The following is a 15000-nucleotide window of genomic DNA, read 5'->3' as shown; positions in this document are numbered from 1 at the left end:
GTGAACTGCAGTAGGTGGGTTATTTAAATGCAGTTGCCACTGAGCAGCCACTAGAGGGCAGGAGAAGACAGCTAATTATGCCAGTGAGCCAGTGAGGAGGGAAGAAGCCACAGGTGCTTCTATTCTATAACTGTCTACTGTGTTGAGAATTACCCAGCCTGTTGCCATGTTTCAAATTTCACCTCTTTGTCTCCTGCTCAAACAATAAAATAATAAGGATCATATACAGAAGTAACAATGTAATAAACAACAGGATTGTTTTTTGTCTTTGTTAATGAATGATGAGGCAGTAGGGAGAGGGAGAGAGTGGATTTTAATGATAATCTTTGCAAACGGAAGCTTTGATGAGCCGGGACGTGAGATTGGCATTAAATCTCTTAGGAGCCCTTTATTAAGACAAGCAATTTCATCATACCATAATAAATTAAAATAAGTAAGCTACATTTTAGTCAGTAAATTTCTCCCTCACTTCTTCTCTGTTCAGTGCTGCTGATGACTTTGGCCAAATCCAAACTAAAGCTTTGATGAGCAATGAATGGGACGTGAGATGGGCATTAAATCTCTTAGGAGCCCTTTCTTAAGACAAGCAATTTCATCACCCATAATAAATGAAAACAAGTAAGCGAAGTTCATAACTGTCTCCTTTCACTACTTCTCTGTTCTGGGCTGCTTGCGGCTTTGAACAGGACCAGAACAAAGTCATCTGAAGGCCCCACCACCTAATAATAATAGTGATGTAATGGGTACCCAATTCTAGGCCCCCTTCTCTCTCTGTGCTCGGGACAACTGACCCTTTTGTCCGTCCGTCTCACACCGTCAGCTTCCCTGTCTCTGTTATTTTCTTTTCTACATCTTTGTGCCCTGCTTGTGTTTGTGTGTACCGCTCTATTGTTTATTTCATTCATTCTTCTGATCTTCTGTCAAGCTAATTAGCCACCAGTCAACATGGCATTTACTCTGCCATAATATTTTCATGCAGCAAAAACTGCTTATTAATATGTGTGGGTCTGATTATGATTGTGCACAGTATGTGTGTGTGTGTGTGTGTGTGTGTGTGTGTGTGTGTGTGTGTGTGTGTGTGTGTGTGTGTGTGTATGAGAGAGAGAGAGAGAGAGAGAGAGAGAAAGAGAGAGTAAGAAAGAGAGAGACAGACAGACAGACAGACGGACGGACAGACGGAAAACGGCAGACCTCTCCTGAGCCAAGTAAAATTGAGCCCAGTCACGTCTCAGTGTGTGCGTGCATGTGTGGGTGGGTGGGTGTGTGTGTGTGCGTGCACGCTTGGGGCATGTATGTACATATAAGGATAGTATTTGAAAACACATACCCCGTGCTTACTGTAGTTATACTCAATTACTCATGATGATACTACTGTGCTGTACAGAACACATGTGTGATTCCAGTATGAAGACTAACATGTATATCACTAAGTACAGTCTTACAGCCAAGCCAATCCATAATAACATCCAATAACAAAAATAGTCCACATTATCCTGCAGCTGTGGAATTCTACTGTTGCACACACACACACACGCACGCACGCACGCACGCACGCACGCACGCACGCACGCACGCACGCACGCACGCACGCACGCACGCACGCACGCACACACACACACACACACACACACACACACACACACACACACACACACACACACACACAGCATTAAGGCCATGCAGCTCACAGCCAAGGCAGCCCAGGAGGCAACCGCAGGATACTGCTGTTGCTAGGTTACCATGCAAAGAAAAACATTAAACTGCTAAAGCCCATGACTTGGTAAAGAAAAAAAAAAGAGTAAGTGCGCCAATCACAAGGGATTGGCATGGGCATTGACCCAGGCCATAAAATCAGGTGTCCCCAGCAGACAGGGCTGACAGTGGGAGTGTAGATGTACACATTTCCATTTCAACAGCCAACTTTGACTTTAACACAATAGGGCATCATGTTACATGTAGCATGTAACCATGTACCATGCAGAAGGTCTGATGTATGCTTGGAGATGTATGCTTGAAGACCTCTGATGGACATGGCAACGTGTGGAATCTGACCTTTGATTGAATGTGGCATGGTGTGGAATCTGACCTTTGATTGGATGTGGCATGGTGTGGAATCTGACCCGTGATTGGATGTTGCATGGTGTGGAATCTGACCTGTGATTGGTTGTGGCATGGTGTGGAATCTGACCTGTGATTGGATGTGGCATGATGTGGAAATCCAATGATCCGGCTTCACTGGTTCTGTGATTTGATAATTTCTTTGTCCACTTGTATGAGCATGTGCAGGTGTGTGTGTGTGTGTGTGTGTGTGTGTGTGTGTGTGTGTGTGTGTGTGTGTGTGTGTGTGTGTGTGTGTGTGTGTGTGTGTGTGTGTGTGTGTGTGTGTGTGTATGTGCGTGCGTACGTGCGTGCGTATGTGCGTGCGTGCGTGCGTGCGTGCGTGCGTGTGTCATTTAGCCAGAGCAGGTGGGTTGAGAACAGTGTCACTAATCTAATGACATGCGTCCAGTGGTCACTTATATCACCACTTGAGAAGCCGTCTCATACCGTCATACGTTACACCTGTTGCATCTATAGCAGTCACAGGATTGTCAACTCAGACACTGTAAGACTTTGGCTTTTCTTTTTCCACTTACACTCAGGTATTTAATATTAGGGCACTCAGTGTAACCACAGCTGTGAAGGTTGTACTCACTTGTTCTTTTTTTTAATATATATGTATTTTTAGGGCTTTTTTGCCTTTATTTCTGACAGGACAGTGGAGGAGAGACAGGAAATGAGCGGGGAGAGAGAGACAGGGAAGAATGGTGAAATGACCTGGGCCGGAATCGAACCCGGGTCGCCGGTCGCCCCAACATTAGGCCACAGCAGGGCCACTTACTTCAATCTTGTGCTCAGTGATACACTGTGTAATATTGGTGAAGTATCCACATGGTGTTTCATGGAAGGTTTGAATTATGTGTCTGTCCAGGACATCAAGACTCGGTTGTGTGTATCCAGGAGTCAACAGTTTTCAGCTGTCCCCCAACCCAGGGTACAGAGGGCCTGCTCGGCATCTCTGAGAGTGGTGCGGATGTGTGGGACGTGATGTCGGACTGGCATGAGAGAGAGAGAGAGAGAGAGAGAGAGAGAGAGAGAGAGAGAGAGAGAGAGAGAGAGAGAGAGAGAGAGAGAGAGAGAGAGAGAGAGAGAGAGAGAGAAAGAAGAATAAGAAGGGAGTTAGAGGAAAGACAAGTGAAGAGAGGGGAAGGAGGACAGAATGAGGAGAATGCTGAGAGGAAGGGATGGGGAGAATAAGGAGAAGGAAAGATGGAAGAGAAGCGAAGAGACGAAAGGAAAACAAGGGAGGCAGGAGCATAAGGAGAAGGATTAGACTAGAGGAGGAGAGGAGAGGTGAAGGTGTCTTTTGTGCTGCCGGCCGCTGCACTGTCAAGTGGAGAAACAAATTAGAAATTCAAGGGTGTACTGTCGCCATAGCAACATGTCTGAAGATGACAAGGATGCTGCATCCAGCAGTCGCCGGGTTACAACTAAATAAATAAAGAAATAAAGTCTCGCCCGCCTGCTAGCCGTCGGTTAAACCCTCTTAATTAAATTTCAGGTTAGGGGTGCAGAGAGAGAGACTGGGCGTCGATTTTGAGTCTGTCCTAAAAATAGCAGCGGGGCTACTGAAAATATCTCACACAGCCCAGCGACTGGCTGGTTTTGCTTTCCAAGAATATACAATGTAATGCAAAATTAGACAAAATGCATGTCTTTAATTGACTATATTGATTTTTTTTTTTACATTTTCATATGAGATGTCACCATCCACTATTCAACATTCAAAAGCATTAAGGATTTTGGGTGAGGTCCTTTTTTATGACAATAGTGCCCATTCTTGTATATTTGAAGCTGCAAGGTGAAGTATAATTTTCTGTTTTCTTTTTTGGGGGAGTGGGGGTGCTTTTAATGACATGATAGTGAAGAGTTGGGAGAAAGATTGGCAATGGGTGAGAAATGACCAGGAGTGAAAGTAGACCAGTGTGCACAGGTGCGTAGCACTGGTATAAAATTTACAGCAGGTGCGCTAGGGCTGTGCAATATATCGACAACGATATTTCAGTGTATCGATACCAAATTTCATAATATCGGTATAAACGAGAAAAGAGATAGCAACAGAGCCTTCCCCTCCACGTGAGCCACTGCCAGCGCAGCTGACTTGCAGCCAACCTACACTCACTCAGAGCACCATGTGCGTGTTTCTCTATGACTACTCTCACGCTACTGAATGGAGGAAAGAAGTGAATTGGTTGGTACGAACAGGGATCTGAAAAATTCTTGATGGTGCCACTGCCATCGGTCGACAAATCAAGTAAGTAGCCGAGACTAAACAGAATGAACGGCCATCCAACCAAGCATGTAATATATTGATTGTGTGCTTCACGCAATGGCTTTCTTTCAAAAACAATATTGTTCGCAAAAATCGTGATATTAATATTGAATTAAAATATTGTGATATTGATATTTCCCAATATCGAGCAGCCCTAAAGTGCGCAGTACTGATAATAGAATAGGATTAATGGCCACATTTGGGGGGAAAAAAGTAAGTTATGCTATTAGTAGAAAACACATACAACCGCACTATGCCATTTGAGACAAGTGTCCTACGAAGAGAATAGCTTAAAGTTACCCGGAATAGTCATGCAGCGATACAGATCTGTAGTGCTCGCACAGCCTTTCTGCTGTTGACATTTGAGGGGCAACTGTTGCGAGGAACATCCTCAAAAAATGGTATTTGAAAAACTGGCCCTGACTTTTAATTGAATACCCCTGTTGTATGTCAAGTATTGTCTTGAAAACAGTGAGAAGTGAGAGCATAACATGACAGGTCTTGTCATGAAATATGGTCTTAATTGACCATGGGGAACCAATGTCTTATTTTACAGGCAAATCTATATGTTTACCTGTCTGTGTTCTTGTCTATACTTCAAGGCTTTGGGGTTTTATTTTTGCGTGGGTGGGGTGTGGGTTAGCAACGGTAATAGGGCTGTAACGATATTGTATCAAACCGAGAAATCGTGATACTCAGAGTCACAATAATGTATCGCGATACAAGGAGGCAGTATCGTGATACGCCCTTTTAACTTTTTGATACCCATCAGCCCAGAAAACAACCACATGATATGAAGTGATAGTGCTTCCAAGAATCATCATTATTATATAGAAACTTTTTAAAATTATTAGTAGCCTATTGTAACCTATTCTACCTATAAACTATCATAGTTTTTATTCATAAAGTTTATAATGTTGGCAAATGTGAACTCGTGGGGTGTATTGAAGCATAGGTCATGAATCGTGATACAAACCGAATTGTGAGTTGAGTGTATCGTTACAGCCCTAGTAAGACATGAAAACTACTTTCACTCCTGGAAATGACCTAGGGCAGGTCTGATCCTGGGTCCCCATGAGCAGCCTGCCCATTCATGAGATGGTGCATCAGCACAGTGTGTCACAAATCATTTTCCACAAAACAAAACCTCACCAGGCACCCTCGTGGTACTGTTTGCATGCAATGTTCTTCATTAAAAATCACTGACTTACTCCATTGCGTGGGATATGGGACTAGTGGCTTCGGAACAGTTTTCCCATCTACAGTACAACTATAGTTAGGCTCTCCCTGCTTTGTCATTTGTTGTTATAATGAACAGGAAGGAAGTTCATATGAAGACCATATAAGGGCATTCTAAAGTGGACCCTGGCTGGTCTGCTCTACTCTTCAAAGTGGCTCCGCTACCTCTCTGGCCTTTCAACACGGCCATTCACTGGAGCCTTATTAGCATGTGATGACACCCTGCTTCCAGACATAGACGCACGCACAGACCCATGCACACACAGGCACACATGCACTCTCGCACACACAAACACAGGCACGCACGCATACACATAGGCACACACACATACACACAGGCACACACGCAGGCACACAGTCATGCATGCACACATGCATGCACGTCGCACACACACGTGTGCAAGGTCGCGCCCACACACACACACACACACACACACACACACACACACACACACACACACGCACACACACACGTGTCTATAAGTAGGCTATATAAAGTAAAGAGGTGGACCTACCTACTTGATCCAAGTCTTCTTCGCTGCTGAAATGTTTGTTGTAGTGTGTTGTTGGTGTGCCCAGACGGCCCTATGCTTAGCTGTGCCCTGTGTTGTAGTGTGTGTTTGGAGCCCCTGGGCCCTATGGTCGGCTGTTCCTTTATTGTTGTGTTGTGTGGATTAGGAGCCCCTGGGCCCTATGCTTAGCTGTGCCCTGTGTTGTAGTGTGTGTTTGGAGGTCCTCTGCCCTATGCTTAGCTGTGCCCTGTGTATTCAGAGGCCCATACTTGGCTGGTACCTGTGTTCTGGCTCTGTATTGGGAGGGCCCTGCTTGGCTGCTACCTGTCTTTTGGTGTGGGTATTGGGGAGCCCTGGGCCCTACAGTATGCTTAATTGTTCCCTGTGTTGTAGAAGTGAATTGGGGAGGCCCTGTGCCCTATGCTTGGCTGTTACATGTGTTGGAGTGATGTATTGGGAGGGCTATGCTTGGCTTTTGATCTGTGTTGCATTGTGTCAATTGGGAGGCCTATGCCTGGCTGTTCCCTGTAGTAGTCTATTGGGGAGGCCCTGGGCCCTATGCCTGGCTGTTCCCTGTAGTAGTCTATTGGGGAGGCCCTGTGCTTGGCTGGGTAATTGTCTATTTTCAGCATGTTCTGACAGCCAGGGGAGGAGGCTTTTGTATTCCTCAACACAGCACGCGGCAAGAGGAGGCTCCTTACAGGATCTATTTTATTCAGGGCTTATTTTAGAACGCTGTCTCTCTGTCTGTCAGTCTATCACTCTTTCTCTCCTCTCTTTTTCTATATTTTGTCTTACTCTCTGTGTCTGATTGTACTTCTCAAGTTCTCTCCATTGTACATGTGCATGTGTACAAACACAGATACACACATTATAAGCATGTACTGTTCACACACAAATCTACGTGTCATGAATGCACACAAACATTTCTTTCAATCTTTTTTTCTGTTTTCTCACTCACATTTTTTGTCACTGTTGTTCTACACTGTCGATCTCCTGGCCCTCTCTCCCAAAACGAAAGGATAGTACAGGAAGATGATAAATCCTACTGGGCATTGCTGCCTGTCGCACCTCCTCCGGTGCCCATGGGTCAGCTGCAGGGTCATCAGGCAGGAACGACCGTTCACCAACGTTTCGCTCCTTTAATCCTGGAACGTCTCCTGGTGGCGGAGCAGTGACAGGGACATCTCCCTGTCACCCCCTGCAGCTGATAGATGTTACCGGCCGGGTCTTCGTGCTTTGTGCGTTGGGGCTTGTTCTCCACCAGTGGACCTTCCTCCTCTGTTACCCCTCACGCCGTCAGCAGCATTGGGTCCATTGGCTCTGTGTTTTTTGCCCTGGCTTCATTGTGAAATGAAGAATTTCATTGTGAAATCCAATTGTGAGTCATTGACCACTGCGATCTGTTTCAGCTTGGCCAATAGTGCCTGTTAACACTGAGCCACGGCATCCATTGTTTTTGTCTGTCTTTGGCCTACATTTGCAGTGCAGATCTTTAGAAGACCCCCTCCCTCTGTGTGTGTGTGTGTGTGTGTGTGTGTGTGTGTGTGTGTGTGTGTGTGTGTGTGTGTGTGTGTGTGTGTGTGTATGTGTGTGTGTGTGTGTGTGTGTGTGTGTGTGTGCGTGCGTGTGTGTGTGTGCGCGTGTACGTGTGTGTGTGCGCGTGTGCGTGCGTGTTTGCCCAAGCATATTGTTTTAAAGTGTCTTGGTACTCTGTCCTCAACATTAGTGTTTTTTAAGAAGTAGATAAGTGTAGATAGAGTACAAAGGTCTGTTTAATAGATATACTACCGTATATACATTTTTATTTATTTATTTCACCAGAAAAATGTATTATGGCCCTGACTATATATGAAAAGACTAGATAATGTCTTTACAAAAGTGGTCTTTTTATGTCAATAGAACAAAGGGCTGGGGTACAGCAACAATTTCAAATTCGAAAAAACTAAATTTGGCTTTTTCAGGCGTTTTTAAGGCAAATCACCAGGAATTTTAAGGGGTTAGTAATTAAGAAAAAAAATCCTAAATTATGGAAACTCACCGGTGTTCCTCACATTTTCTTCAAGAAATGCAATAGCTACTGCAGATAGACACAGAAAAAGGAGACACTATACCAGCTCTATGAAAGCCTCAGGTACAGTCGTAGGGCAGTGTGACATAGCACAAGTGTAATGTGTGTCTCATTCGTACTGTGAGCTGAGAGGTTGGGCTGACCAAGTTTCATGCATTTCGCACCATTTAATTTGCCACAAAAACGGAGCAGAAGACAGCTTTTAGCAGCTTCCATGCACTGAGTTCTCACTGAGTCATCTTAAGTGTGTGAGCCTTGGCCTCTCTGAAGTGCTCAAGAATTCTTTGGATTGCACACAACATAGTGAGAGAACCCATGAAGTAAAATTTATATCCCTTTTGGCAGCTCAGGTCCAATGTGTCTCTGTGTGGTGGAATCGTGACTTTACTTTCTATAGTAGATGGTCAGATTTCTAATGGATTTCAGTGGACCTGCTTGAATGTTTCGGTGTAGTAAGTTCTGTCCAGTCACAGTCATATGAGCACAAGACCCCGATTAGAATCAGCTGGGTTATTTTGTGCCCTATAGTACAGTTAAAGTGTTAAAGGTAGCCAGTACCAGACACAGTGATGACTGCAAGCCTCCCCGAAGACTACTAGACTGCTTGTTCTGTTCCTTTGTCCCATCGGTAAGGCTCAGGGAAGTGTACACACACACTCACTCACTCACTCACTCACTCACTCTCTCTCTCTCTCTCTCTCTCTCTCTCTCTCTCTCTCTCTCTCTCTCTCTCTCTCTCTCTCTCTCTCTCTCTCTCTCTCTCACACACACACACACACACACACACACACACACACACACACACACACACACACACACACACACACACACACACACACACACACACACACACAAATATGCTAAATATGTAATGTGTTTTAGTTTTAGTTTAGTCCCAGTGCCATTCTTGTCATTTAATATCGAGGACCACAATGAATATAAGCTTCCGAGCTTTATTGTGTTATCCTGACTCCCTGTTCTTTTAATGTAGGTACCTGGTGTGCTTTCTATGGAACTCAATCATGTATTTATTTATTTTAGATAAGAACTGAGAATGTCAAATAAAATCAATAATTCATTCATTCATACACACTTACACACTAACACAACTCAAACACATGACAAATGAACATGCACACACACACACACACACACAGCAGCAGCAGCAGCAGCAGCAGCGATTCTAATCATTTGGGGGCCTTAGGCAAAAGTAGACATGGGGCCCTTTTGAATTACTTTCGCTGTTTTTTTACCATCATGGGGCTGTCTGTTGGGGGCCCTACATTGGGCAAATTTTGTGGGGCCCTAGGCAACTGCCTAGTCTGTAAAATCGGCTCTGCACACACGCACGTACGCATACACACATGTCTGCCAAAGCACCATGGTATTACCCCTCCTACTCAGATAAAGACACAGGCACTGAAAGAGTGATTTTCAAACCTGCTATTATGCTGGAAATGGGCAGCTTACTCTCTCTCTCTCTTTTACTCTCTTTTACTCTCTCTCTCTCTCTCTCTCTCTCTCTCTCTCTCTCTCTCTCTCTCTCTCTCTCTCTCTCTCACCATCCCCCAAACACACATTCTTGAAAAGGTGTCTTCACCATTTACACTTAAGCAGTCATTAATGTAATAATAATAGGCCTACACAGTTTTTTGAAACTGTTTTGAGAATACTTATGACCATTTGTTGTTTTGTGTCTTAATAATTTTGGTATTTAATGTGGTACACTGTATGATCACCAAGTTTGGGGGACAGTTGCCATTTGATTTTTGTTATTTTTAGGCTACTACGTAAAATAATATAATGTGACGTGTAATAAGTGTGAACTTTGAACGCTAGTTTCCCATCTGTTATCCTTTCCATACGTTTAAACTCAAGAGAAAGAGGTGTTAAAGAAAGGACAGTGTGGAGAGAGAGAGAGAGAGAGAGAGAGAGAGAATTGATTTCCCTTTTTCCTCCTGACAAAAACAACAGGCGCTTGCTGCGATAGACTCCCGTTGCGGAACTGCGTGTGGTTGGTGTGACCCGCTGCAGTCACATGAAACGAACACACAAAAAAACCGTCAAGGCTCACCACAGCTTGAGCTTCTGTTTTAGTTGAGATTGAAGGCGAGGCTGACGCTTCCGTGAACACAATATCTTTTTGAACCGGATTGTATCTCACGGAAAATAAGGATAATTATAAACAGCTTAAAAACAAAAACTGAGGAAAAGTTTCCGTTAAAAGTACCTGTGTGAGTGGCGCAAGGGAGGGAGCGGTCCAAGCGCGAGATGCAGGCGGAGTAGAATGTGTGGAGCACGAGCGTGAAGCTGGCGGGATTATTGTGAAGATCTGGAGGCATAACGCTGTAAACTTTACAGTGAGAAGGCGGAATATGTTTTTCAATTTCTCTCGAATTTAAGTGTACAAATTTCACTGGAATTTCTTTTAACCTTTTAACGCACGCTTGTTTTGAAAGTTTTTACACCAACTTTTCCTGGTTGGGTGACCTGTACTGGGGACAAAAATCGTTTTCGAATTTAAACAAGTATGGTTTGGCTTCCATTTTCAGTCGCGGCAGAGCTTCTAATTAAAAACTAATGAACTGAACAGCTGATCTCGAGACAGTGGGTGCCGTTTAGATACTGTTGCGCGCGAACTGTTGCGCACGGATTTTTATCTCCGCCAATGCTTGCTTGGATATGAATGCATTCTCCAGAAGTGCTGATGATTCTAACGAACTTAATATGATGGATTAAAAAATCAAAACACAAAAGGATCTGAATCATCCTGCTCGCGTCTCGACACCCCGCCCTTGGCTCGGTGGGCTAACAACCTCTCCTGCTATCTTCTACCCTTTCTCTCTTTTTTCTGTTGGTTTCCTGCAGAATGGCTCGGTTTGGAGATGACGTTCCTGGGCTTTTGGGACCAGGGGAGGGACTCGGAGGCTCGGAACGCAACAGGAGCCGCGATGGTGCGGCGGTTTCCACAGGTGGCATCTCGCCTGCCTTCAAGCAGACCAAAGCCCAGCGAGCCCGCACCATGGCCCTGTACAACCCCATCCCCGTACGCCAGAATTGCTTCACAGTCAACAGATCACTCTTCATCTTTGGCGAGGATAACGTTGTTCGAAAATACGCCAAGAAGATCATTGAGTGGCCATATCCTTTTGAGTGAAACGGTAAAAAAAACAAACACCAAAGAAATAACGCACGATTATAAACACACAGACACACAAACGGCGCGCACACACATCCGATGGTATACTACTTGTCATTGTGGTTAACGGAGAGTTTTTACAAACAGCACTGACATTGCCATACTTTAAGATCTTTCATAACACTGTGCCCAACTTCAGCTGAAATTTTGCTTGTAAGCGTTGGGCGTTTTTGTCTGCCCAGAAGTCAAATGAATTATAGCATGTTGTAGACCCGACTTCAGTACCAAGGACAGCGACAGACACGTACATGTATGTATAGTGCGGTGACATTACACCCGTTGCATATAAAGGCATTTTATTCATCTGATCCTGCTTTGTATAGTGTTTTGGGAGATCTCATTTTATGTGTTGGTACAATGCAATATAGGTGACAAGATAGACTTTGACAATTGTAAGTGCACACACTCCCAGAGAGAGAGAGAGAGAGAGAGAGAGAGAGGGAGAGAGAGAGATGTAATTAGCTCTGAGTTATTCACAAGTAATTTTCAGCTCAGCTGAGAATGATGTGTGGTTTCTCACCCCCTCCCCCCTTTCTCTCTCACATACAAGCACACACACACACACACACGCGCACACACACACACACACACAAGTTAAGGTGTACTTCTATAGCGGATGAATAGCAGAGCTTTCTGTGCTTTAGATATCTATTGTGGTACTCCCCTTTGTCCTCCGTACTCAATAGGTACTCAATAGATAGAGTACATTCACCCTCAGCTGGCATGCTCAAAGGTTAAACAGTCATTGCTATGCTTTAGGGACTGTGTGTGTGTGTGTGTGTGTGTGTGTGTGCGTGCGTGCGTGCGTGTGTGCGTATGTGTGTGTGAGTGTGTATGTGTGTGTGAGTGTGTATGTGTGTGTGAGTGTGTATGTGTGTGAGCTCTGGATTTTGCTGGTGTCCAACAGGTAGTTGAGGAAGTATTCTGCACTTCACAACAGTAAGCCTTTACGGCTTGAAAGAGTTTTAGCCCAATCCGCTTTAAATGTTGCTGAAATAAACACAGTAATAGTGCATCCCCTTTGTCTTTACACTTTCTTTGCTCCTACGCCGGTCTTATATTTTGCACATGCATTATACTTGCCTGGAAGTATGTTGCATCACCGTCATCCCACATCAACACCTAATTTTAATGTTACGTTCAATTTTAATGTTAATGTTCGGGTGAAAACCCTTTTTCAGAAGAAGGGCTCTTACCCGAGACGTCACATAAAAAAAATGGGAGCAGAAAAATCCTGGTTGAAGCTAGCTTTAAAAAATCTTATTATTTGGGTGTCCTGCTCCCGAGTCAGAGGTTTGTGGATGTGCAGGTGTTAGCCTACTCCTGTTCATTTGTTCCCTGGTGGAGTGAAATCAGAGGTATCAAAAGCAAAAGTAAATTCATGGTGTAAGTACAACCATAGCACATGATATTACGTAGTTGTTATAATATTTGCTCCATTGTACCTAATGACATAGATTGATTGTTTTGTTACTGAAAAGCACTAAAAACCTAACATGGACCCACCACTCAATCCAACCAGCACAGAGTCAGCTGATCGATCGAGAAGTACACAGGTCTACACTGGTTACTGGGATACGTTACCTGCGGTGTAAGGCAACTGCGTTTCTTTTTTAACTTAAGCTTTTGAGTAAAAATCAGTGAGTCCAGCTGAGGTGTAATTAAGGAACAATGTTAGCAATATTCAGTATGGCTAAACTCTGAAGACAAGTCATTGTTTGTAAATGTACTGTTACCAAAAGGGAAATGTCCAAATCATGCAGTATTACATAAGACTTTCTGCAATGTTGTAGGAGTGTAGTATTACAGTTCTATTGACTAGACTAGACCAACGTTCCATTGGTGAAACTGTGGCTCCTTCTCAATGTCCAGTGTTCCAGCCTTGTTAGGACGTAAAATGCCCAGTGATTGCATGCTCTTTGGTGAACTCCGCGTAGTATCCAATCACTAGGCGTTCCACACACTACCAAGGCTAGAACACTTGACATTGGGAAAAGTGTTTGTGTCTGTGCATTAGGAGGCTACAATAAGTCAGTTGTGGTGAAGTTCACAGATAAGATGTCTTAGGTAATAGCATTGGCCTTGGTGACCAGTAGTTTGTCCAGAGGGTCTGGCTGTGCTGTACTGTTATATAGCAAAGGGTTTCCCAAACTGGGGTGCGTGCACCCCTGGGGGTGCGTGGCCTGCCATAAGGGGGTGCGCGAGCTGAATAGAGCAATGGTGGATATGTGAGTTTTTATCCAGCATTAATGAACATTAGTTTTTAATTGTATGGTAAATGTGTATGCTGGAAGGGTCTATCTGAAGTGTTGTTTAACTCCTACTATTGGAAAAGAGGATTCCCCAAAACAACTGTGCATAATGTGAAGTGAATGCGCAGTGAATCCATACTTGCGTGGCCATCAGCACACCAAAATATTTGCCTAGGGGGTGCGCGAACCACATTGAAAATGTACAAGGGGGTTCGCAGGAAAAAAAGTTTGGGAACCACTGTTATATAGCAAAGGGTTTTGATTGAGCTTCGTCTTTGTGTTGGAGGTGTACATTTAGTTAGAAATGATTCGTTTTCCCTTTTCGCAATTGCTTAGGTCTTGTCTGCTCACTACAACTACAATGCAACTCCAAGAGCTGATGTCATGGCTCACAGACACTACTTCAAAATGATACCATTCACCACTCCTCAGGACCGGACAGGAAGTCAGCCTATTGCTTCACCTGTCTGCTGAGTTGTTACGCACGCACACACGCACGCACGCACGCACGCATGCACACACGCACGGTGTCTCCTTCTCCCGTCTGCAGTGTTGCGTTCTGTCTGTCTACTAGATAAAGGGATCAGTAGGACAGAGCAGTTGATCAAAGTGTGTGGCGTCATGAGAAGAGCCTCTTGTCTCAGTGGAGATGGTGACGCCGCAGTTCATCTTGAAATGCCTCTGTGAAAAACCTTGATGTCAAGCACGGGCATGACAAATGGATTTCACTCTGTTGCAAGGGATCACTTTGACAAGACGATGAAACAGCAAGTTTATGTAGAGCTGCATGATCAAAGTTGATATTGTTGTGTTTTTGTTGTGTTATGGAAATTGAAAAAACACTAGTTGTATCGTTTTTGAACATTTTTTTAATGTTTGCATTGATGCTGTCATATGCACACACGCTCACCCACCCACCTTCGCATGCAAACGCGCGCACGTGCACATGCACACACACACACACACACACACGCACACACCTTAAATGCTTAGTGATATTCATGCAGTTGTGTGTGCGCGCAGTAAGTGTTGCGGTGATTGTGGGGAAGAAAGAGAGGATGAGAGAAGACACGCACACACACACACACACACACACACACACACACACACACACACACACACACACACACACACACACACACATACAGTACATACACACACACAGGTGGAGGATAAGATAAGAGAGCAGAGACGTGCCTTGGATGACGGCATCATTAAAAAGGCATCAGACGAGCCGCTCACACTCAAACGCACACTTTCACAAGCTCTCTCACACATGCACACACTTTCACAAGCTCTCTCACACATGCACACACTTTTGCACTCTCTCTCTCTCTCTCTCTCTCTCTCTCTCT

The 15000-nt window shown here is 44.4% G+C and overlaps 1 protein-coding gene across 1 annotated transcript in view; it reads left to right on the top strand.

Moving 5' to 3' along the window:
• LOC134451589 (voltage-dependent R-type calcium channel subunit alpha-1E) overlaps positions 1-15000 on the top strand; it is a 267141-nt gene that overhangs the window by 96876 nt on the left and 155265 nt on the right. Inside the window, exon 3 of the mRNA XM_063202094.1 lies at positions 11063-11335. Coding sequence (XP_063058164.1) covers positions 11063-11335 — 273 coding nt within the window. The remainder of the gene's footprint in view (positions 1-11062; positions 11336-15000) is intronic.

The sequence above is a fragment of the Engraulis encrasicolus genome, chromosome 6 (genome assembly GCF_034702125.1).
Source record: "Engraulis encrasicolus isolate BLACKSEA-1 chromosome 6, IST_EnEncr_1.0, whole genome shotgun sequence".
Taxonomy (NCBI): domain Eukaryota; kingdom Metazoa; phylum Chordata; class Actinopteri; order Clupeiformes; family Engraulidae; genus Engraulis; species Engraulis encrasicolus.
This window is presented reverse-complemented; position numbering and strand designations above follow the sequence as displayed.